Below are 24,144 nucleotides of genomic sequence, written 5' to 3'. Positions count from 1 at the left end.
CGGCCATAGCTTCTCTTTGCGGAGCCCCTCCTCCAGGCCGGCCATAGCTTCTCTTTGTGGAGCTCCTCCAGGCCGGCCATAGCTTCTCTTTGTGGAGCCCCTCCTCCAGGCCGGCCATAGCTTCTCTTTGTGGAGCTCCTCCAGGCCGGCCATAGCTTCTCTTTGTGGAGCTCCTCCAGGCCGGCCATAGCTTCTCTTTGTGGAGCCCCTCCTCCAGGCCGGCCATAGCTTCTCTTTGTGGAGCCCCTCCTCCACGCCGGCCCGGCCATCGCCCCATCATGTTTTTCAGGAAGCTCCTCTTTTGCTGCAGTGAAATAGTTAGGACGAGGGAACAGGACTCCGTGCCTGCAGCCTGCTGTATTGATTAGCTGTGCGTGCTGACGGCAGAGCAAAAAACAACAACAAAAATCTCTCTGTCCTGTCCTCTCACAAGGAAAACATTTTGTATTTTCAACCCTTCTCCACATAAATTGCCCTGGTATGGCAATTTAGGCCCTGTTTCGACAACAACGGTCTCTGCATACAACGGCAACCTTTTGTTGCCGCTTGGCATTTCGATCCGCGTTCATACGACAACGTTGTGATAACGATCCTCGTGCAGACAGATCTGCAAAAACGATTGAAAATGCTGTAGGGCTGAGCACTTTTAATCGCAATTTAAATTTTGGCTTCCCACAACTATGAAAACAAGATCATCTAGATCAAAGTTACTTAATTTGTTTTGCTTAGCCTATTTATTAATCGAGAAGAAATTTATTTTATTTATTTCACTTAGCCTATTTATTCATCTTTTTTAAACTTGTATTTTCAATTATTTCTTTGTTTCTAAGTTCGATTATATTTAAAGTTCAAAGAAATCCAGTATTAAAAAGACAAGTTTTTTCAAGTTCAATAAATGCATCATGTTGCCAAAATAAATCAGTAATCGCGTTAAGTAATCGTGATCTCAATATCAGTAAAATAATCGTGATTATGATTTTTGCCATGCCAGGCCAGTAGGTGGCGGTGACTGCAGAGTCTGGGCCGTGCGCCGTGTCGTCACAGTTTTCACAAGAATTGTGCCAAGAATATTGCCAGTTGACATGGCGACGTATGGCATTTAAAAAAGATTCCACTCTGGAAGAACGCCGCAGAACGCCGTCGTCATGTGAACGAAAGGCCAAAATTTACAAAATTTACAAATTTGCTCTTTGTCACGAATCGGTTTCTATCGACAAAACATCAGCCATGTCAGTCAGTCTGCTTTGAATGGTTCTATTAGAGCAATTGAGCTTCGACCACAGTCTTCTTCCATGCTTATCATCCCCAGCAGCCTCTGCCAGCAGGAGGCAGACAAGCATCCTATCAGATAACCAGAGGCCATTATTCCACAACGATGGAGATCGCTCCTTTGATCCTGTGGACTTCCTGACCCACCCCTTCATTAGCCTGCACATACGCTCTTGCATGCCTAAGTGAGTACATGCACACCGAAACACACACACTTACACAGGCCAGGGGCTTCTGACACTGAATCAGCTCAGAGGATCTGTCTTTGTCTGTCCCATCTACCCTCTTAGGGGAATGTAGAGGTTTAGACAGCGCTTAAATCATCCTCTAGTTAACCCCTTTAATCAACCCTCTCCTCCGTCTCTCGAGGGATGATGTCAGGTTGGGTCGTCATGATTGAGCTGTGAGGAAGGACTGTGTTGAGTTTACTGGCTGCTTTTGGAGCTGAACAGGTAGAAATGAGGCATTTCCCCAAACTTCTCAGATTCACTACTTAAAGGACGGCTTTACCGGTAATCAACCCACTTTGTATCATATATAATCTCGGTCATGTAAGCACACGGGCAATGTTTTACCTTCTCTCTCTGTTTACCTCACAGGTAAACAGAGAGAGACAAGAGGCGGGGAGGGGAGGGGAAGAGAGGAGAGGGGAGGGGAGGAGAGAGCAGAGGGGAGAGGAGAGGGGAGGAGAAAGGGGAGAGGAGAGGGGAGGAGAAAGGGGAGAGGAGAGGGGAGGAGAGAGCAGAGGGGAGAGGAGAGGGGAGGAGAAAAGGGAGAGGAGAGGTGAGGAGAGAGCAGAGGGGAGAGGAGAGGGGAGGAGAAAAGGGAGAGGAGAGGTGAGGAGAGAGCAGAGGGGAGAGGAGAGGGGAGAGGAGAGGGGAGAGGAGAGGGGAGGAGAAAAGGGAGAGGAGAGGTGGGGAGAGGGCAGAGGACGAGAGAGCAGAGGGGAGCGGAAGAGAGGAGAGGAGAGGAGGGGGGAGGACGGAGAGGAGGGGTGAGGGGAGAGGAGAGGGGAGGAGAGAGCAGAGGGGAGAGGAGAGGGGAGGAGAGAGCAGAGGGGAGAGGAGAGGGGAGGAGAAAAGGGAGAGGAGAGGTGAGGAGAGAGCAGAGGGGAGAGGAGAGGGGAGAGGAGAGGGAAGAGGAGAGGGGAGGAGAAAAGGGAGAGGAGAGGTGGGGAGAGGGCAGAGGACGAGAGAGCAGAGGGGAGCGGAAGAGAGGAGAGGAGAGGAGGGGTGAGGACAGAGAGGAGGGTTGAGGGGAGAGGAGAGGGGAGGAGAGAGCAGAGGGGAGAGGAGAGGGGAGGAGAGAGCAGAGGGGAGAGGAGAGGGGAGGAGAAAAGGGAGAGGAGAGGTGGGGAGAGGGCAGAGGACGAGAGAGCAGAGGGGAGCGGAAGAGAGGAGAGGAGAGGAGGGGTGAGGGGAGAGGAGAGGGGAGGAGAGAGCAGAGGGGAGAGGAGAGGGGAGGAGAGAGCAGAGGGGAGAGGAGAGGGGAGGAGAAAAGGGAGAGGAGAGGTGGGGAGAGGGCAGAGGACGAGAGAGCAGAGGGGAGCGGAAGAGAGGAGAGGAGAGGAGGGGGGAGGACGGAGAGGAGATGTGAGGAGAGGAGTGAGGAAATGAAGAGTCATTGGGGATTGGATGCCCAGTTGCCTCTCTCTTTACCCATCCAAAGTGCTCTGAAGCAGGCACAGAGTGAGTGCATATATAAGTGAAAGGCATTCTGGGACAGATTCCAGCCTTCTTCCTTATCGTTGTGGGGACGGGCAGACTGGAGCCAAACTGAATGACTCTAACAGGCCCATCTCTTTACCTGAGCACAGCCTGTCCCCTGGCAGACCTTCCATTCAACACAGCATGTCGCATCCTATTGGCCAGAAAGTGACAGATATGATATGACGCCATCATGGATTTGTTGTACGATTTCCCAGCGTAAAGCACATGAGGCATTTTTCTTTGAGTCTCATCAAAATAGCCTATTGTTGCCAAATGCATAGGTGTCACTGCATTAAACAGCATTTCAGTCAGTTTGAAGTTAGTCTCGCTGGCCAGCCTCCTCTCTCTTCTGTCCGAGGAGTCTGGCGCCGCAGGTCTCCATAGTGGGATTGCGATGGGCGGCGCTTAGCGGCAGTGCCCTTGGAAAATAGTTTCCAACAATCCAATTGTGCCGTTTTCAGCGTGTAGCAACAAGCTAGCGTGTAGGTTTCTGCTGTTAGCTTGCTAGCTAGTTAGCGTTGTTGTTTTCACTGAGGCGGCAGGGCACTATTTACAGCGACACACAGGGAGGAGGGAGCGGAAGCCGCTCTGATTGACATGGTCAGAGCCAATGACAGAGCTTGTAATAAGCCGGGAGCGGACATCCGGCTGCCACCGAAACAGTTGCTCCAATGGGAGAGCAGAGTAGAGCAGGGGAGGGTTTATCCCTGCTATGGAGACCTGCGGCACCAGACTCCTCGGACGGAAGGGAGAGGAGGCTGGCCAGCGAGACTAGTTTGAAGTTTATTCAAGAACATAATTGCATCGAGTTGACACTTAGATTAATTGCATGTCCTTATTTACAGTATAAATGTTTAGAATACAAACACATGAGGCATTTAAGGATGAACAGAAAGCACATGTACCCATTGAACATTGGCTCGGCAATATTGCCTACACTTCATTTTAAATTAACACACACACACAATGCATGCATCACACACTCTCACACATGCACACGCACACACACACACACATGCATGCAGGCACGCAGGCACGCACGCAGGCACGCACGCACGCACGCACGCACGCGCACAGACACACACACACACACACACACACACACACACACACACACACACACACACATACACACACACACTCTCTCTCTCTCTCTCCCTCTCTCTCTCTCCATAAAGCATTCATATCACACCAGGCCGGTGCATATGATTGTAGATAGTAATTGATGAACAGAAGAGCTTTTTGCCAGCTAGGGAAATTAAACTGAGGGCTTAGTGCTGTAAAGCACACCTGGCTACTCAGCATGATAATAGGCTACACAACTATTATGCACAGCAGCACCTCCTGTTGACTCAGGAGAGCACTGATCTCTTGTTCATTTAAGTCACACATAGGCATGCACGCACACGCACACAGTCTCACACACACACACACACACACACACACACACACACACACACACACACACACACACACACACACACACGCTTACAAGAAATCCGCACAGCTTCTGTTACAGAGGTGTTGGTGCACAAGCTGGAGGGCACTCAGGGCAGGGAATACAGGAAGGAGAACGGGCGTCTGTAAACAAGAGTAATTAGCGGTTTACAATAATACCTGACTAAACCCAAACTCACATGTTCAAACCTGTCTGCTGAACAAGCCAATCAATGTGAAAATATTATTCCTTTTAATGCTATGCATCCCTATGTGTTTCCTCACGCTGACGCGTGTAATGACTGTAATGTAATGTGTTCATACTGTAAGTGCAGGGTTCGAGTTATGGGGGGACCTATGGGGTCTTGGACCCCATAGCTAGAGTCTGGGACCCCATAGTCCAGAACACCTGTGGGACCCCCACAAATATAACTTTTTTATTTTTATTTATTTTTTCCTTTTTTGTGTTCCAAATAACACATTTTTCGATGGAAGAATTATTATTATTTATGTTAACTAGATAAATAGGCTAAATAAGAAACATGTTTTCAGTTTTCCCAAAACAACCGTTTGAATTGTTGTGTGAAATAGGCTGCATTTCACCTCCAAGCCACCATGTGCCGCCCATGAGCGCGTGTTCTACTGCTACAACCGAGTTGCAGGGAGAAGAAGCCACAACATGCAACCATCACGTGATGTAAACAGCCGCCTGAGCCAACAAGATCTTATTAATCTTTAGTATAGCGTTATCATGCCACTGAAGAAAAGGCTGAAGCTGCCAACGGGGTGTACAAGCCTGGATAGCTTCGGTTTCAGAAAGAAACAAAGAATGGCTTCAGACAACGGACAACGACCTGTTAGCGCAACAGCTAGGTTGCTACTAGCTAGTAGGTAAGCTAACGTTATGGTCTGATGATGTCTGCGTACAGCTGAGAGGAGAGGAGTCTGAGATTTTTCATTTTGTAAGTATTACGCCTACAGTTGTTTTTGTTCTAACAAGATGCTGCTACTGTATCTGCTTAAATATGCTGCTGTTTGTTGCAATTTGTTTTTCATTCACAAGTTCTTGATTACCTGTGCACAAGGGGTTTGTTCGTAAGGTTAGCCTACTCTGGTAACTTCCGGTCTGTTGTTGCTATGCAACGGTAGCGTAGGGGATGGCTGCCCCATTCATCTGTTTTCTTCTTCTTGTTGTTTTTAGATAGCGTTTCTTGCTGAGTGCAGAGAACTGCTCGGAAAGCAAATTGTATGAGCATTATGTATTTATTTTTGTAGTTTTTGATTTATAAGTGCAGAGACAGAGTTAAATAAATGTTAATTTAAGTTAAGCAATTTTGTCTCATTTGTAAAATTAAATTGTTGTATTTTATCAGATGCAAGTGTAAGACTGAATAATAACATCATACAACAGTCTAAACCGAATGTTAATTTAAAATTAGATATTCCTCTAAATCTGGCTTCAAACGGCCACAATTTGAGGAAAAAACGGCCCAATTTTTTTTAGGGGATTTAGGGGGACCCCATAGCTATCTGACTATAACTCGAACCCTGTGTAAGTGTGTTTCATAGCTTTTAGCTAGCTAGCTATAGTGTTAAGCTTGCACGTCTCATTCAAACGGCCATGAAGATCATGGGGAGAAAAGAGCATTAAGTATCTTCAATCTCTATATGAAAAGTCAGTGTTCAGGGAAGCACAGAAGATTCTGGACAAACACATCCTCAACCCAGGATCTGAGCTGTTGTCCTCAGGCTGATGGTTCAGGTTCAGGTGCCAAAACGCAGACTAAACCGCTACAAGAACTCACTCATTCCATCCTCTATTCAGATATTAAATGGCAACAAGTAGGAGCACTTTAGTAATTTTATTACCTGATGATTTAAAGAACCATTTGGCTGATTATGTCTGGTTTTATTATTTGAAACTGTCTTTTTATTACGCTTTATCATTTTATAGAGCTAGTATCCCAGACTCAATGTGAATTTAAGCACGTTTTGCACGAGTGTGTATGCCTGATGTATGTACTTGCATGGATGTTCATTGTGATGTTGACAAATGTGTTCACTTATCTTATCTTGAATTTTAATTTGAAATACATCTCTACCCCAGATTTGTCTTCTTAATAATGTGTTAATTCCACGACAGGAGAGACTTTATGTTCTCTGAAATTAGGTGGAAAACATATCCACATGTAACGGTATCGACATTGGCCAAAGAGTAGGAAAATATTGGCATATTGGATATCGGCAAAAAAATTCCAATATGGCGCATTTCATGTTGTTCTCTCTTGATTATTTATGGGATGTGGAGCTGTTGTTTTGACTGCTGCTGTGAGAGAAGCAGCAGTCCGCTTCTCTGTCACAGCTGGATGAGTTGGCCGGGGCTGGAACTGTAGTGAGATGTGCTGGGTAAACATGCTTGACTGATCATCAGGCAAATGGTTGATCAAGGGATGACTATTTAATAAATTAATTACAGTACATGGCATGCACATACTAATGTTATGGCACACACGCAGTCACGCACGCACGCACGCACAAGCACATCTCTCCCTTTAGGAGGCTGGCAGCTGCATGGCCTCCCAGCAGCAGTTATGTATGTCTCTCTCCATGGTTCTGAAATCCCTGAGTTAGTCGCTGGGCCAACCATCTGGACAGGACAGAACGGTGTGTGTGTGTGTGTCCGCTCACGTGTGCATGTGCGTGTGTGTGTGTGTGTGTGCGCAGGTGCACATGTACATGTGTGTCATTTCGTCAGAACCTTTTTCTGTCGGTCTTTGTGACCATGTCCTTGTGTATGTAAGGCTGAGGGTGCTCAGAGCATAAAGAATGTCATTGTATTTATACATTGTATTAGACATATGACAATAAACTACTTGAACTTGAACTTGAGAACTCTACTTCTTATAAGAGAGAAGGGAGGAGGAAGCGCTGCGTGGGTCCTTAGTAAAATCACTGAAACAGGTGCTCTTTGGTGAGGGTGGAGAGAAGCACGAGAAAAAAGTTCAAGTTGGATCCTTGTAAAAGTCAAAAAATAAGAGTAGAATACAGGAAAAACTTGAAGAAAATCCAAGGCCACTCTGTTTCAGGTAGAAAAGTTAAAAAGCCTTTATTGTGGCATGGCTAAATCTAACAATTAAATTGTTAGATTTAATTGTTTAAATTTGTTTAGGTTAGGTTTACATTGTTTAAATTAAATTGTTAGATTTAGCCATGCCACAATAAAGGCTTTTTAACTTTTCTACCTGAAACAGAGTGGCCTTGGATTTTCTTCAAGTTTTTCCTGTATTCTACTCTTATGTTTTTACTTTTACAAGGATCCAACTTGAACTTTTTTCTCTACTTCTTATAACTTGACTAATACCGTGATTCCTGCTGCCCCAAAACATAAGTTGTGTTGTGTCTTAGCCTGGTAAAAACCATCCTGATAACGTGTCTTGCCTCCAAGCTGTCCACATTGATTTCAGTGGGTGGGATTACCTGCCTTGACAGACACCTCCTTCAGCCAATCAGTATCGGCAAATCCAATCCAAATCCACTCAGAAGAATGTCAAAAACGTCTTTTCCGCTGATAAACTGTGCTGGCGCATACTCTTGTTCTTGTTTACTTGTTGTCATTTTTGAATCTATTTTTGTTGTTGCTATAACTGCACTTATGACTCTGTTTACTCTTCTTTTTTTTTTTTCTTTTTTTTTAAAGTATGTTTATTCATTTTTTAACCATCAGAAGGGCAAATAGCCATCGAAGAATGCAATAACAAATAACATGCCCTCCGTCCCCAGCCACCCACAACACAACACACACAACCCCCACAAAAACAACAGCAAAACACAAAACCAAACACACAAACAAAAACAAACGCACAGAGCACCCACAGCAAGCAGAAGGTTGAGAAAAAAAAGAAAAAAGAAAAAAAAAACTGTTTACTCTTCTAACATTAACATTACCACTCGTTGCTTCGGGAGTCACCATTACTGTTTTGTCACATATGAAAGCTACACCTGTCTTTTGGTTGATATCTCAGTCAATTTCACCGTCCAAATTCAAGACTTCTCTCTGTCAAATTGAGCAATAATGATGATGGCATATTTCTTATTTTCGAATGAATTGCAACCAAACTAGTACTGCTAATTGACTCTGAGCTATTACTTCGTCGTTATTCCATGTTGTGCAATGCTGCAATCATGAAATCATTAACAGTCCCCTTTCATGTCTCCTTGTCACATTATCCATCAATTAGTTTCTGAATGTAGTGACTAAGATGTAATCAACGCGTGTTCTGAGTGTCACCACCGTGATTGATCTAGCAGGTATTCCAGATAATCGAATCACAGATCTTATTAATTAAATCTCAAGCAGGAGAAATGGCTGATGCTTGTTAATGATTGACATTTAATCTTGCCTTGTATCCATATTTCAGCATCTCCTTGAACTTGAGACTAAATTTAATCATGTCTGTCCTTGCACACAACTGGCTATAAATAGGTTTGTTTTTTCCCAGTGTGTTGTGTGGCTCTGGGTAGATTTGTTAGGTCTCCCTGCACCACACTTTTGAGGCTAGGCTGGAGATTAATCACTGTTGTACAAGACAGTGGTGGTTCGCTCCTCTCTCCCTCCTGGGTGTAAAAATAGATCACAAACGCAGAGCCCTCCCCTGGCTCCTCATTAAGGTCTGCCACAGAGGGAGGGGGGGAAGGATTTCAGGGTTGCACACACACACGCTCCTCCCCCTTGCACCAGTGCAGCAGCGCTGCCTCTGTCTGCTCCTTTTCCCTGGCCCCAGGGATGAATCTCTATAGGAGGGCCTCTATTGTGTGGACTGTACACAGAGAGGCACAGAAGGCCTTGGAGCCGCGGGGTTGAATCCATAATGGCTTTTCAGTACACAAAACTGAACAGGGTGCCAATCAGTACCTCCTTATTACTATATCATCCAGAGGAAATGCTATTAAACTTTAATTCTCCTCACAGTCTTTGACAGATGATCGGTGCGAAACGGAAAGGAAACTGACGCCGCGACATTCACATGCATTGCTATAATGATGATATAGAGAGGCAAAGTGACCGCCTACTTCCTGCTTCAGCACTGTACCAGAGATTTTCATCCGCCATTTATTTCCCATAGACATTGCGTAAAATGCTTATAAAAATAGTTTTACTTCGCCGAACCAAACGGTTCAGAGACGGGAGAGACCATAGAACATTTCACTCAGATCAAAACTTAAAAAAACTACATCGAAAAAATATTTTCTTCAAATCCGCATTTTTTTTAACGTTTTGGTCAGAGTGAAATGTTCTATGGTCTCTCCCGATTCTAAATATATCTGAACCGTTTGGTTTGAACAGGTAAAACTATTTTTGATTACGAAATGTCTATGTGAAAATAAATGGCGGATGAAAATCTCTGGTACAGTGCTGAAGCAGGAAGTAGGCGGTCACTTTGCCTCTCTATAGCATGTAACACTGTCACTAACCTTGCACGGCAGCTGGTTTCACGCGAGATCATGAGATCACCATCACACGACAATAAATTGCCACGCTCCAATCCATTGGTTAGAATCTGAAGCATGGGATCTGAACCAGCAGGGGTGAGCCTGTGATAGACGTGATAGACAGATGGCTCATCCAATCACCTGCCAGGTATTTTTCTTGAAAGCGCCCGCCCTTTGAAACGTCTTCCCGAGCGACTCGTTCCCGGATGGTTATGCGAAAACAAACCGTCTGGCAGCGTCAGCTTACACACTGTCACTGCTGCGCGTATAATTAGCATGAAAAATACTGTACTGTCACAGAGATATTTTAAGCCCACAGCGGAAGCTATACAGAGCAACTGCGACAGAACAGCCAGAGCATATTGTGCTTCTCTGTGTGTGACTGTGAACGTTGAGCCATGATGTCATGATGTCTCCTGGTGGGTATGAGGAGGCAGATGGAGGACGCCTCAGCCTTTCAAGGAGGCTTGTTATAAAACCACCTGCCTCTCCGTCCTTGTTCTGCATCCAAGATCCACTCATGCTGTCTGGAGGAGTGCTGAATCACTCTGTGTGTGACTGGGACAGTCTGCCTGCCTGCCTGTCTATCTGTCTCTTCCTCATACTTGCCAACCCTCCCGATTTTCCCGGGACACTTCCGGGATTTGCATTGCTCTCTCCCGGTTTCCCGGTATCACAACCTGTTTCTGGCAAAGTACGGCATGCGCGCCAAGACAGCTGTTCGCTTCCAATGCAGAGGCCTGGTGGCGCTATCTGTCTCCCTTTAAAAATCAATTGAGTGTCTACAGCCATTTTTGGGGGAAATTCATCCAGCGCCCCGGGGACCAACTCCACTTCAACTGCCAGTGCCTTGATCAGGGGCACTGACAGGAGTATTATTAACGCTAACATACATGTCTTTGATGATTGGAGGAAACGGGAGCACCCGGAGAAAACCCACACGGACACGGGGAGAACATGCAAACTCCACACAGAAAGGACCTGGGACGGGTCGAACCCAGGACCTTCTTGCTGTGAGGCAGCGGTGCTATCCACTGAGCCACCGTGCCGACGGCGTCCATCATGAACTCAGAAATCTACACTCAAATGGCCACAAAGTTTATTAACAGGAAAGGTTCTATTTCTCTCTCTCATTACTTTCTTGTTCTTTCACTACTACAACAATGTTGGGGGTCCGAAATCCCCCCTTCCTTTTTGAGATCTCAAGGTTGGCAAGTACGCTCTTCTTGTGTGGTCACTTGGTTCACTCCTCTGCCTGTCTGTCTGCCTATTGAAACAGTAGAAGCATCTGTTCTTCTCTATAGGCAGATTCTGGCTTGTCTTCCTATAGAGCGCAGCTGTAGCGTAGCGGTGAGGCCTGGCTAGATATTTGACAGCCTCTCATCTGAAGCAACAATGCCAGCTCATTCAGCCACACTGTGCTGCTCAGATTTTAATCAGATGTTTTGTTCCAGAGGCCCCTCCCTCCTAATCACTCGCCCAAATCACACTGTGCCTGCCTGGAGAGCGAGGGAGGCCACACATGGCCTGTATGACAAATGAATGAGAGACAGTGTGAAAGAGATAAAAGAGAGAGAGATGCAGAGAGAGAGAGAGAGAGAATGTGTTTTGCATGAGTATGTTCTAGTCACTAATGACTTGAGGGATTATAAAGGAGGTCCTTGCAGACGTTTTTGTTTGTTTCTGGATGGCTAAATGTTGTGTCTTTGCAGACGTTTTACTTGGCTGATTATTGCTAGCTTTTATTCATATGCTAACTAGCACATTTGTAATTGGATGGGAAAAACAAAACGGTCTAATGAATCCGAGTAAGTACCAGGGGACTTATTTTGTGCAATATCATCAGACTGGTTGAATAGGTGGCGAGTGGAGTGAATGAGTCATATTATGGAGAAATGTGAAACGGTGCATGCGATTTTCATCGATTTCAGCTGCTTGACCATGACTGGGATTTTTCCAGTCAGTATAGCCAAGAGTGGTCTCTTTATGATGGCCAGGGTGGCGGGCAGAGACTGCATCTATTGTTTGACCAGCCTTTACTGCTGCTCTCTCTGCTGCTGGTTCCCTGGTGGTGAGGGTCGAATCAGCAGGTCAAATGTGGCAGAGGGAGGTGGTCAATAAATTGAATTCGGGTAGAGGTGGGGTGGAGGGGTTGGGTTCAAATAATCTCTTCTGGATAATCCTCTTATCGCATTCACTCGCACACATGCACACAAACTGATTTGGGCAAAATAGGAACTGATCATTTATAATCATACTGGCTGAACAACATACACAATCTTCAAATAATTGTGCTCATTCTAATTCATTTATAGTCTTACCGCCAGTGCCTATAATCTCTCTATATATTCATACATTTATTCGGCCTACATCGGCGGATCACAATAAGATCTGTACTGCAGAACATTTCGAAATAAAATAAATCATCCCCATCTAACAAGAAGAGCACATAAACTCAGTTTATCCACCTCTTTGAAACGAAGCTGAGAGTTTACACACCTATTTTCAGATCAACCGTATCAATCAATGCGTGGAAACAAGGTGTGATAGTTTATAGCAATTGGTTATTAGTTTATAGGTATATAAACTGAGGGAAGACGGCCACCCAGGAGCTCATGTCTTCCACAAATAACGGAGGCTTGTACCTTATAAATGATTCATCTCACACAGAGAAAATGTTGTGATTATGGTGAGGTGGAAAGAGTGGTTGTGAATTATTTATTCTCCAGTCAGAAACATCTGGCTCGATATCATAGATCATGTGTATATGAAGCTTGATTCAGGGCATAACTTACCTCAGTAAGTACAGTACAGTAACATAGTTTGCCCCAACCTGATGGTTTTATTGATAATTGAGATTGATGTTTAGACTAGTGAGGTTTCTGTACTTGCATTGTGGACCCTAGAAGAGAAACTGGTGTATTCCTTCTCCATCAACGTGGTGATGATCATGTATTATTTACATGGTCTATTTGGCTGACACATGAAGAAGAACTGCATCATGATGAGGCGCGTAACCATCTCAAGTGTTTCCTCCATGTTGTCTTGTGCTGATTGCAGACCATAAAACATGTTTAGAGGATGCAGTAAACCACTCATTGATCCATTGTCTCATGACAGGCCACTCCATGCTACTTAACCTTCCTACTAGCAGCAATTCCCAACATGTGGGTTGCGTGGTCCGTGGAGGTATTGCAAGTGAGCCGCCATTATATATATATATATATATATATATATATATATATATATATATATATGTCGAAAATAACAAGTGCTCTGAGAAGGCATTATTTGGCCTCCATATTTTTTATGCGGTCGGAGGTGGGCCGCGAAAGGTTTTGAGATTTTCAAGTGGGCCCCGAGTTGGAAAAGGTTGGCAGCCGCTGTACCATTAACCATTGAGAAAGCTCCATGGATGCCAGCCAATGTTCCATTAGCAGTGATGAAATTCTCTGGAACATCCATGCGGTCCACTCTGTCCAACCAACAGTGCACTTACTGTATATATATAGAAATTATATAGTCTCATTTTGAGTTGGCACAGTGGTAGCGCCCTTGACTCTTGGCCCGCCTTGGGTGCTACACATCGGTGGTGGATGAGTTGAGTTCCCTCCCCCTCCCTCCCTTGATATGTGAAGCGCTTTGAGTATCTAGAAAGGCGCTGTATAAATCCAATCAATTATTGACTCGCACTCTCGACTCACAGCAAGAAGGTCCTGGGGTTGATTCCCGCCTGGGACGCTTTTGGCACTGGGGGTGTGTCTCCCCATGCCTTCAGTGCCTAGTGCCCACTGCCCAGGTGGTCTCCCTGGCGGTCTCCTCCATATAACATCACTATGGCCCCCTGCTAAAAACATGCAATAAGATGGTCGTCTGACCAGAAGAAGTTAATCCTGTGGTAATACATGTGCTGGTGCCGTATGAACAAGAAGAGCCACCTCTCTGGCACGGCCTGTGTCCAGGGGTCACTGGAGGGCCTGTTGTGCTGTTGACGGCTGCTGTGATTTCCTCAATCAAGCCCTGGCTCCTTTATGAAGACACGTCAGCTCTCAGCGGTGTGGAAACCTGTGTCAGGAGAATGGGAACAGCATTTCTATTGATCACAGCTACCAGGCGGGTGAAATATCATCTCACATGGACAGCCCCCCTGTACCCTTCAGGGACAGCCCCGGCCTGCAGGTGTGTGGGGTGGTCAAAAGTACAGCAGGAGAACCCCTAGTGGCCGTAACTGTGAAGGATGTGCTGGATTTGATGATACAATACGATACATTGCGATATGATACCGATTAATTGCAATACTCTAGTCATTCAGTCTACATAATTGAGTGAAAATTAAAAAAAATAGAGCTGAAGATACAACTTGCTGTGTACCACCTGGGTAGTGTAATATGTACATCACATTATATTGATAACTCAGTGGAATAAATTGAGTCAAAACTATTTAATTCAAAATTGTCATTCATAATTTCTTTATTTTTGTTGTTTGCAAATTTGCACAGTTGCACACTGTGTTACTGAACACACTGACTGAAATGTAGATGGCATAACATGATAAAAAAAAGTCAAGTGCATAAGTATTCTTATTGTGACACTGAACACACGGCTGTGCAAAAAAATCAATACGACATATCGCAATATTTTTCTTTGTGAAAAATCAGTAGAGTATAGTTGCGGTGGGGGATCGCAATGTATTGCTGTATAATTTTTATTGCACAGCCCTAGTACTGTACATACAAATCCCACCCATGGATCTTGATGTTCTATGATGTCTTGTTTTATGGCAGGAATTGGATCAGTGCCTTTTTAATTGAACTTTTCTGAAATCAAAACATGGTTATTTATTTATTTATTTATTTATTTATTTATTTATTTATTTATTTATTTATTTATTTATTTAGTTATTATCTATTTTTCCACCATTGATCTATATGTTTTGCACTGACAAATCACGTATGGCTCAGAGCTGCAACACAGCCTAATGGCGTCAACTTTCACCCCGCCTAACAGCCTCACGTTCTCCTTCTCTGTCTCCCCAGGCGTTCGGCCAGGCGTACTCCAACCAGCGCAAGGTGGCGGAGGACGGGGAGAGCAACGAGGAGTCGCTGCTGCGCGAGTCAGCCTCTAAGGAGGCCTACTACCTGGGCCGCGTGCTGCAGCTGCAGACTGGGCTCACGCAGAGCCGCTCTGTGGCCTCCAACGCCCAAGCAGAGACCGACAGACTCAACACACTCGTGCAGGAGCTAAGAGAGGTAAACCTGTCTACATTAACATCCACCTTACCCAAGCAGTTAGTTTTGAAGCGGTGCAGCAACTTCTATACATGGGATAGGAATAGGTAGATAGGAAGGGATAGGAAGGTGGTAGAGAGTCAAGATTCGAGGGGTGGGTAGGGGGAGTGGCTAGGGGGATATGGGTGGTGGAGGGCAAGAAGGGGTGGGGCTAGGGAATAGGGGCGTAGCTAAGGATAGGAAGGTCATAGAGAGTCGGGATTCGAGGGGTGGGTAGGGGGAGTGGCTAGGGGGATGTGGGTGGGGGGTCCATGGAAGGGGGCGGGGATAGAGAATAGGGGCCGTAGCTAAGGATAGGAAGGGTCGTAGAGAGTCGGGATTTGAGGGGTGGGTAGGGGGAGTGGCTAGGGGAATGTGGGTGGTGGGAGGTGAGGCAAGGAAGGGGCGGGGCTATTATCTATTATATATATATATATATATATATACCATGGATGACCGTGGGCTTCAGTGGATTGTCAAGCAAAGGCGATTAAAAAATTTGGCGGAGATTCAGAGGGAGTGGACTGAGGCTGAGGCAGGGGTTCGAGGTGGGGTCAGACACTGCGGGTGGTGCAGGGGTTCGAGGTGGGGTCAGACACTGCGGGTGGTGCAGGGGTTCGAGGCGGGGTCAGACACTGCGGGCAGGGCAGGGGTTCGAGGTGGGGTCAGACACTGCGGGCAGGGCAGGGGTTCGAGGTGGGGTCAGACACTGCGGGTGGTGCAGGGGTTCGAGGCGGGGTCAGACACTGCGGGTGGTGCAGGGGTTCGAGGTGGGGTCAGACACTGCGGGCAGGGCAGGGGTTCGAGGTGGGGTCAGACACTGCGGGTGGTGCAGGGGTTCGAGGTGGGGTCAGACACTGCGGGCAGGGCAGGGGTTCGAGGCGGGGTCAGACACTGCGGGCAGGGCAGGGGTTCGAGGCGGGGTCAGACACTGCGGGTGGTGCAGGGGTTCGAGGCAGGGTCAGACACTGCGGGTGGTGCAGGGGTTCGAGGCAGGGTCAGACACTGCGGGTGGTGCAGGGGTTCGAGGCGGGGTCAGACACTGCGGGTGGTGCAGGGGTTCGAGGCAGGGTCAGACACTGCAGGCAGGGCAGGGGTTCGAGGCAGGGTCAGACACTGCGGGCAGGGCAGGGGTTCGAGGTGGGGTCAGACACTGCGGGTGGTGCAGGGGTTCGAGGTGGGGTCAGACACTGCGGGTGGTGCAGGGGTTCGAGGTGGGGTCAGCCACCGCGGCCTCGACCCCATTGTGGGGGGCAAATCCTGTGCTAAGCTGGGGAATAAGAGAAATGCCCTGAGCTCGGCACATGTGTATAGGGTGCAGAGTGAGTCAGGCTGCTCTCACCACACAGCCAGCAGCACTACACTTTTTTAAAGTATGACTGTTGATATTCGATATGGGTATGTATGATATAAGTCCATTTAATCAAGATATTTCTCATTCTGAGACACCTTGAATGATTGAATGGGAAGCTTTTTGACCTGGAAGCCTTCAACTTGATAAGCCCACTGAAGCTCCACCACAGGGTGGTATTGAAGATGGTTCTTCTTCTCATGTTTGCATCATGACCATGTCTCTTTGATGATGTGTTCATCTCATCAGCTGCCTGTTGTTGCCTCTCTTTGAAATCCTCATTTGCATATGGAACGCCTATTAATGAGGAGAAGTGGCTTTTTAATTGCGAGACAGATGCTGCAGCCTCGCTGGGGCCCCATCTAATCCAAATGTTTTCACAGAGCACCTGTTTGCAAACAGCATGTACACACATACAGATTCATCAAGAAAAACTTCTGGAGGAAGTTTACTTTAGCTGGAGAAAGTTTTTTTCTTTTGTTTTTCCCACATCCCTGCCGGGCTCAGGGATGGAAAAGTCAGGACACTCACTCACTCACTTTCTCACTCATGAAAAGTGAAAAGTCATGGACTTGGGAAAAGGGGCCATATAAGAATAGGAAGGTAGTAGAGAGTTGGGATTCAAGGGGTGAGTAGGAGTGACTAGGGGGATATAGGGGGTGGAGCATACCACTGTGTTGTGGGCTTACAGGTCTGTGCTTGTTTTCGACTAATGAGCAAATGCCAGTCAAAATATGGTAAATTTCAAATATCTGAGAAAAGTTTACCACACTGGATCTGGTTTTGTAGAATCATCTCTGAAACTGAGCGACAGTATTATTGGTACCGAAACCCATCTCTGCACTTGTAATATCAACCCCGACATTTACAGTTATTAGCCAATGTGGAGGCCCAACTTCGTACTGCTTGTAAAACGTGAACTATGTATAAAAAATAAAAGAAAATCTGCCCTAAGCAATCTCTTAGAATTGTCTCATATTTCATGACATGAGCTACTTTCTGTTCTCGGGCATAGGCCTACATGACAAAAAAAATCCCTGCTGCAGCTATTGTAGTGGTAATGAGGAGCAAATATGAGATATTTGGACTGCTGCCACTGTCGTCGTCGTGTGAATATAATAATGGTATTGCAGTGTGTGCTGTGAACCCTAGGTCACCCTGTGCGCTGAGGGCCAGTGTTGGGTGCTGCACTGTCCCTGACCCCTGACCCCGGATCAGCTGATCCTCTACAGAGCCTCACACTGCCTGATCATTAGCCTCTGATCCTGTGCACTTCATACCCAGCTCAGCGTCTAAGTCCCTGCATTCACATGAATACAGTATGTATTATGTAACGGGACAACACAACAGGGGAAGGAAGGTCATGGTCAATAACACCACACAACAGACAAATGAGTAAATATGGATTGTTGCATATATTGTTATTCTCAGTAATTCGTTACAGTGACAGTAATTACAGTATCTTACTAGGTTTTTGTATGTTTGTTTTTCCTGTGCTTTTTGGAGTGATAAAATCAGCTACTTCTACAGTATGTTCTTTGCAGTAGGGCTATGCAATTAATCAAATGTTAATTTCACGTTTGGCTTCCCACAATTATGAAAACAAGATAATCAAGATCAAATCATTATTTTTTTTTATATATAATTGATTTATTATTTATCTTTTTTTTCCTTTTTCTTTTTTTCTTTGTTTTTCAGTGCAATTATATTTAAAGATCAAAGAAATCGATGATCTCAATATCAGTCAGAATAATCCTGATTATGATTTTTGCCATAATCGAGCAGCCGTGCTTTGCGGTTTTGGGCTCCAGTTGCTTGAAGAGGAGCTGCTGTCAGCTACTGTACAATTCAAAAAGGTGCAGTGTCTGACAATGGCGTTTATTGTCGTCCCATTTCCCAATGCACTGCTGCCTCTCCCGCCAGCCCCCCTCCTCCTCCCACTGAGGTCCTGGAGGGTCAAAGTTCAAAAGAGGCCATATGTGTCCCGGGCCTTTGAGTCTCTTCCCCTCCTGTGTATTTCGTCCACTCTTCCCTACTGATGGTGTCTCTGCAGTCAGCACTTCTGCCATATGTACAGAGAGGTGCAGGCAGCCTGGTAGGCTCAACAGCATCACTGATGGAGGAGGAGAGACGAGGAGAGAGACGAGCGGCTCACTGAGAAGGAAAGCAAGAAGCGAGAGGATCTGGCCTGCCCAACACGTTTTGAGTCCCTTATTTTAGTGCAGCAGGCAGGTTCTTTTGATTTGAGAGATTTACAGAATCGATTCTCAACCTGCATCCCTCCTTCTCTTACAGTACACGCACACTCTCTGGCTTGCACATATACGGTTACCTGTTTTATATCCCGTACTTCACACTTCTGCCTCAGTCTGCAGTAACTGCAGGTTTGGCGCTGCACTACACTTTTCATCATGACAGTGTAGGTATTCTGTTCTATTCTCATCCCGCTTCTCACTTCAATTGAAATGATGGATAGTCTTTGGGATCTACATGAACTGCTGTCCAGCATTTCCACCTACAGCCTGGCCCTTCTTCAAATGCAAGCAACCAATGATTTTTTTCACCCTTTTTTCCAATATTTTACTTTTTAATCTTTTTTTGAACAATACACAAACAGGACAGACGAACAGGCTCAGACACAAGAGAAGAAAAGAAAAGAAAAAAATACATATATATTCAACATTCAATATTACAATGTGGTGCTACTAGCCACATACAGTAAGGTGCTTATGTGCTTGTAAGATATATTATGCATGGGATCTTATGCAAGGGGTCCATGAGAAACCAGCCAGGCGAGTCACCCGTGGCCCCTAACCTCATCGAGGTAGGCTAGAGACGGGTCCCAGACAGCTGGAGATGTTTTAAGTGAGTTGGTCCTAAGGAACGTAAGTCTCTCCATCCGTATAACAGAGGTCATGTCCGTCAACCACAATTGAAAAGAGGGTGAAGAGGGGGACGTCCATTCCTTCAGAATGAGTTTTTTTTGCAACAGTTGTCCCCTGTAAGTAACCAATGCTTTAATTAGCTATATTAGACTGCCAAAACGGTACAGAAAAAATAAAATAACAAAATAAAACATTACAATAAAACAGGGACAATTCATTGATTAATTGGCTAATTGCTAACTGCAATAATCACTAATAAATTGTAAAAACGGTTCTGACATTAAAAAATAAACATCTCTGGCTTTCCTTTATATGAGGACAGGTTAAGACAGGTTTTTCAGCCATTGATGTGGGTAAAGATAGGAATTAATTTAATGAGGATGTGGGGGTATATTTTGAAGCTAACAAATAGGATATTTATGCATTTTCATGAGTCGTATGAAACTTGCCGTTAACAGTCGTGTGAGCACAGATCATTTTTGCTACAGTATATGTTCCCGGTCCTGCCTTGGCAGATTTGAGGCTTTTTGTGCTCAGGGCGTTTCTCCCATCCACAGTTGATCTGCTCCGGCGTGCGCTCAGGTTTCTGAGGGCGTCTGTGTGCTGCAGTCTGCCCAAAAGAAAGATCTTTCTGGGAGTTAGAGAGTGCTGAGCCACCGCTTTTATAGGACAGTCAGATTGTTTCACAGAATCTCTCATCCTCCTGGGACCACAAGCGTGTGCACGTCACGTGCGTGTGTTTGTGTGTGTGTGTGTGTGTGTGTGTGCACGTCATATGCGTGTGTGTGTGTGTGTGTGTGTGTGTGTGTGCGTGTGCGTGTGCGTGTGTGTGTCTTAGAGCTAATGTATTAGTACCCATAGGCATGATTAATTTAGCATGCGTGTTGCCCACATAATTACTGTACTACATGTACGTAAAGCCATAACTCATTCTTTTCAGCAGTTGATCTGATGACATTTATATTCATTTGCAATAATATGGATCAACATGAAGCAGTATATAGTTTATATGGTAACTGTAGAGAAACTATAAATCTGTCTATATTTCCCAGCAGACTTAATGTGGAGAGAAAAGCAAGCCCTGCCCTGAGTCGAGCCACTTGGTTAAGGCAAGTAACACAACTTGGTTAAGGTTAGGCAAGTAACACAACTTGGTTAAGGTTAGGCAAGTAACACAACTTGGTTAAGGTTAGGCAAGTAACACAACTTGGTTAAGGTTAGGCAAGTAACACAACTTGGTTAAGGTTAGGGTTGTTATGCTTTAAAAACGGAACACGTCGGACACGTCGTGTCCACATGCGGGACACGAACCCCGCCCGTGTGAAAAGCAAGGAATCTCGATTTCCGGGGAAAACGACAGATTTACCATTTCTCTACATTTACCGGAACATATATATATCCTCCTACCTTACCTGATCAGATAGTACTAAATGCTATCTGACATATACTTAGGTTATGATTAAACATTATGATACTGACTGGTTTTTCTCCTTCCTTCTCTCTCCTCATTGTACTCCTCTTTCTCCTTTTCTCCTCTCTTTCCATCCCTTGTCTCTCCTCTTTTCTCCCCTGCTCCTCTCTCCATCCCTCGTCTCTCTGCGTTCCAGAGCAATGAGATGCTGGAGCTGCAGAGGAGCAGGATGCGTGAGGAGATCAGGGAGTATAAGTTCAGAGAGAGCAGGCTGCTGCAGGACTACACCGAGCTGGAGGAGGAGAACATCAGCCTGCAGAAGCTGGTCTCCACGCTCAAGCAGAACCAGGTCAGTAGCAAAGCATTAGCATTCTAGCATCCAGATAAAGTCACACTGATTTCCCATTGTTTCATTTAACCCTGAATCACACCCCAGCCACCAGTTTTGTCTCAAAAATATGGGTCACTGATTCTAGTGACTGTCTCCTCTTAGTTATCCCTGTATCCCCGTTATTTAGCAATTTAGCAATCTTTCTCTTATGACTTCCAGCGCAACCTCCACACGTGGCCTCCGCATAGACCCTTTTCACAGCAGCCATTTAGCAGGGTAAACACAGGTGTAACCAATAACATTAATGATCGGTCGAATCAATGTAGGTGTTCCAGTGCCAGGGAACATTATTGGTTACACCTGTGTTTACCCTGCTTTGAAATGTCAAAATGACTGCTGTGAAAAGGGCCTATTGGGTTCCAGTATGGCTAACAGGTCCAGGATATATTGGAGCACTGTGCGACACAACACTGTCATATCATCACATCATAATAGTTGTTCATCAGCCCTCCTCACAACTTTATTCCTGTAAGGGTTCACTCTCTATCTCACTTACTGGACTGCACAGTCTGACCACAGCGTGAGTCAGCATAGCTGTAGCCTTTTGGCTAGCTGCCATCACATTTTGTCATACCTGGAGCAGAAGGCAGATTGCTTGAAAATTATGGCTGGAAGAAACTAGGTTAGGTCGAGAGTAGAAACAGCATCTTCCTTGTGAACAATAGATTTTAAGGGAAAAGCGAGGGAACATTTTTTGTCAAAGGTATAATTTAACTCCTCCCTGTGGTTGCCAGAACTCTAAAAACAGTATAAAAAAAAAAAAAAAAAAAAAAAAAGGAGAGAGAGAAAGGGGGGGAAGTAGTGAATCTGGGGTTGGCGTTCACTCGTTGGCGAGTATTGAAGCAGAAAATGGAGATGACGAGCAACACAGACTGTTTTCTGTTTTCTGACAGGCCAGTGTGTTTTCTGTTTTCAGATGCACACACTAACACACTGCCAGTGGACCATGAGCTGATGCTCTCTCAATGGGGGAGATTCTCAGTATACTAAGTATACATTGTTAAAACTCCACTGACCCACTAATGGGCTTTTCACACCACACTTAGCCTGGGTTAAGTCAGCCTGAGGCTAAGAGAGCTGTTAGCCCTCAGGGCTAAGAAAGCTTTCACACTTGCACAATCCTGGCCCACTCCAAAGTGGGCTAACCCCGACTTCAGCCGTGGCTAGCTGGCCCTGCTCTTGAGCAGGTTATCCCAGACTTTTCGGGCGTAACCCCGACTTTCCATCTCCACCACGCATTGTTAACAATGCGTGTGTGTGTGAAAAGGGGCTAAGTTAGTTAGCCCTACTCTTAGCCCAGGGCTTATAAGAGCATGTAGTGTGAAACGCCCTTAACAGTAAGAGGAACGCACAGTTACTGTATGGCCAAGTCTAAAGTCAGCTTGTCCCCATTGCTTTTCCCCATTCTTTTCATCCTCTATCCAGGTATAACTTGCACAGCATCACCAAGCTCTTTGGAATGTATCCAGTGCCTCCATTATATCCCCCATATAGGACTCTAATGCTCTCCTCTCCTCTCCTCTCCTCTCCTCTCCTCTCCTCTCCTCTCCTCTCCTCTCCTCTCCTCTCCTCTCCTCTCTTCTCCTCTCCTCTCCTCCCCTCTCCTCTCCTCCCCTCTCCTCTCCTCTCCTCTCCTCCCCCCCCCTCCTCCCCTCCCCTCTCCTCTCCTCTCCTCTCCTCTCCTCTCCTCTCCTCTCCTCTCTTCATCTCCCCAGGTGGAGTATGAGGGACTGAAACATGAGATCAAGGTGCTGGAGGAGGAGACGGTTCTCCTCAACAGCCAGCTGGAAGACGCGTTACGTCTGAAGGACATCTCGCAGGGTCAGCTGGAGGAGGCCCTGGATGCCCTGAAGAGCGAGCGCGAGCAGAAGAACAACCTGAGGAAGGAGCTGGCGCACCACATCAGCCTGACCGACAGCGTGTACGGAGCTGGGGCCCACCTGGCCCTCACCGTCACCGGGGTCGACACCCTCAAGTTCCCCGAGGAGACAAACAATGGCTCCAACGGCACCAATGGCAGCGCCATCCCTGCCGCCAACGGCAACGAGGACAGCAACCGCTGCAACGGCCACCACCACGGAGGCACGGGATTGGCTAAGATGAACGGGGAGTACCGGCCGGGCCGGAAAGGGGAGTGTCTGCACCCTGTGTCGGACCTGTTCAGCGAGCTCAACCTGTCGGAGATGCAGAAGCTCAAGCAGCAGCTGCTACAGGTGTGTAGAGAGGACATACAGTGGGATAAGGCTGCAGTTTTTTATTTTTTTTATTGTTGTTATTGAGTTTATTTATGCAATAACAGCACTTATGGCTGTTTACTCTACTAACGTTAACGTTACCGCTCGTTGCTTTGGGAGATGCCATTACTGATTGGCTGGTTATGTTGTCAACTACGACACAGTCTCGTGGAGTTGAACAGAATGTGAGTTCATGTGATCAGAATGGTACACAAAGCTACACAAAGCCTACATCTCACAGGAAATACCATACGTCCATAATCGCCCAAGTAACATCCTCAATATTGACTGTGAGACACTGCAAAGTGCTTTTTCTATGTGCATCCCTTTTGTGTGTGGAGAGTGTGTCTTTTCAGAGACAGGGGTGATGACAGCATGTGGACATCAGAGGGCTCTGGTTGAGTTGCAGTCTGCGGGTATTTCAGTCACTTTAAATCTGTGCCTGATCCACATTCATTCTAAGGCACTGAATGGATGTGACTTCAGAGGGATAAAGCCAGTGATTTACACAGCCAGCACATTAGAAGACACCCATCGACCACTCCTCTCCTCTCCTCTCCTCTCCTCTCCTCTCCTCTCCTCTCCTCTCCTCTCCTCTCCTCTCCTCTCCTCTCCTCTCCTCTCCTCTCCACTCCTCTCCTCTCCTCTCCACTCCTCTCCACTCCACTCCTCTCCTCTCCACTCCACTCCTCTCCTCTCC

At 46.1% G+C, this 24,144-nt stretch overlaps 1 protein-coding gene across 1 annotated transcript in view; it reads left to right on the top strand.

Moving 5' to 3' along the window:
* bicd1a (bicaudal D homolog 1a) overlaps positions 1 to 24,144 on the top strand; it is a gene marked incomplete at both ends in the record, with an annotated part of 46,064 nt that overhangs the window by 11,899 nt on the left and 10,021 nt on the right. Inside the window, 3 exons of the mRNA XM_083654184.1 lie at positions 14,942 to 15,154; positions 21,016 to 21,168; positions 22,926 to 23,423. Of these exons, the coding sequence (XP_083510310.1) occupies positions 14,942 to 15,154; positions 21,016 to 21,168; positions 22,926 to 23,423 (864 nt within the window). The remainder of the gene's footprint in view (positions 1 to 14,941; positions 15,155 to 21,015; positions 21,169 to 22,925; positions 23,424 to 24,144) is intronic.

This window comes from Poromitra crassiceps (genome assembly GCF_964638095.1).
Source record: "Poromitra crassiceps genome assembly, chromosome: 18".
Classification (NCBI taxonomy): domain Eukaryota; kingdom Metazoa; phylum Chordata; class Actinopteri; order Beryciformes; family Melamphaidae; genus Poromitra; species Poromitra crassiceps.
Note: the sequence above shows the minus strand (reverse complement) of the source record. Positions and strands in the feature narration are given on the sequence as shown.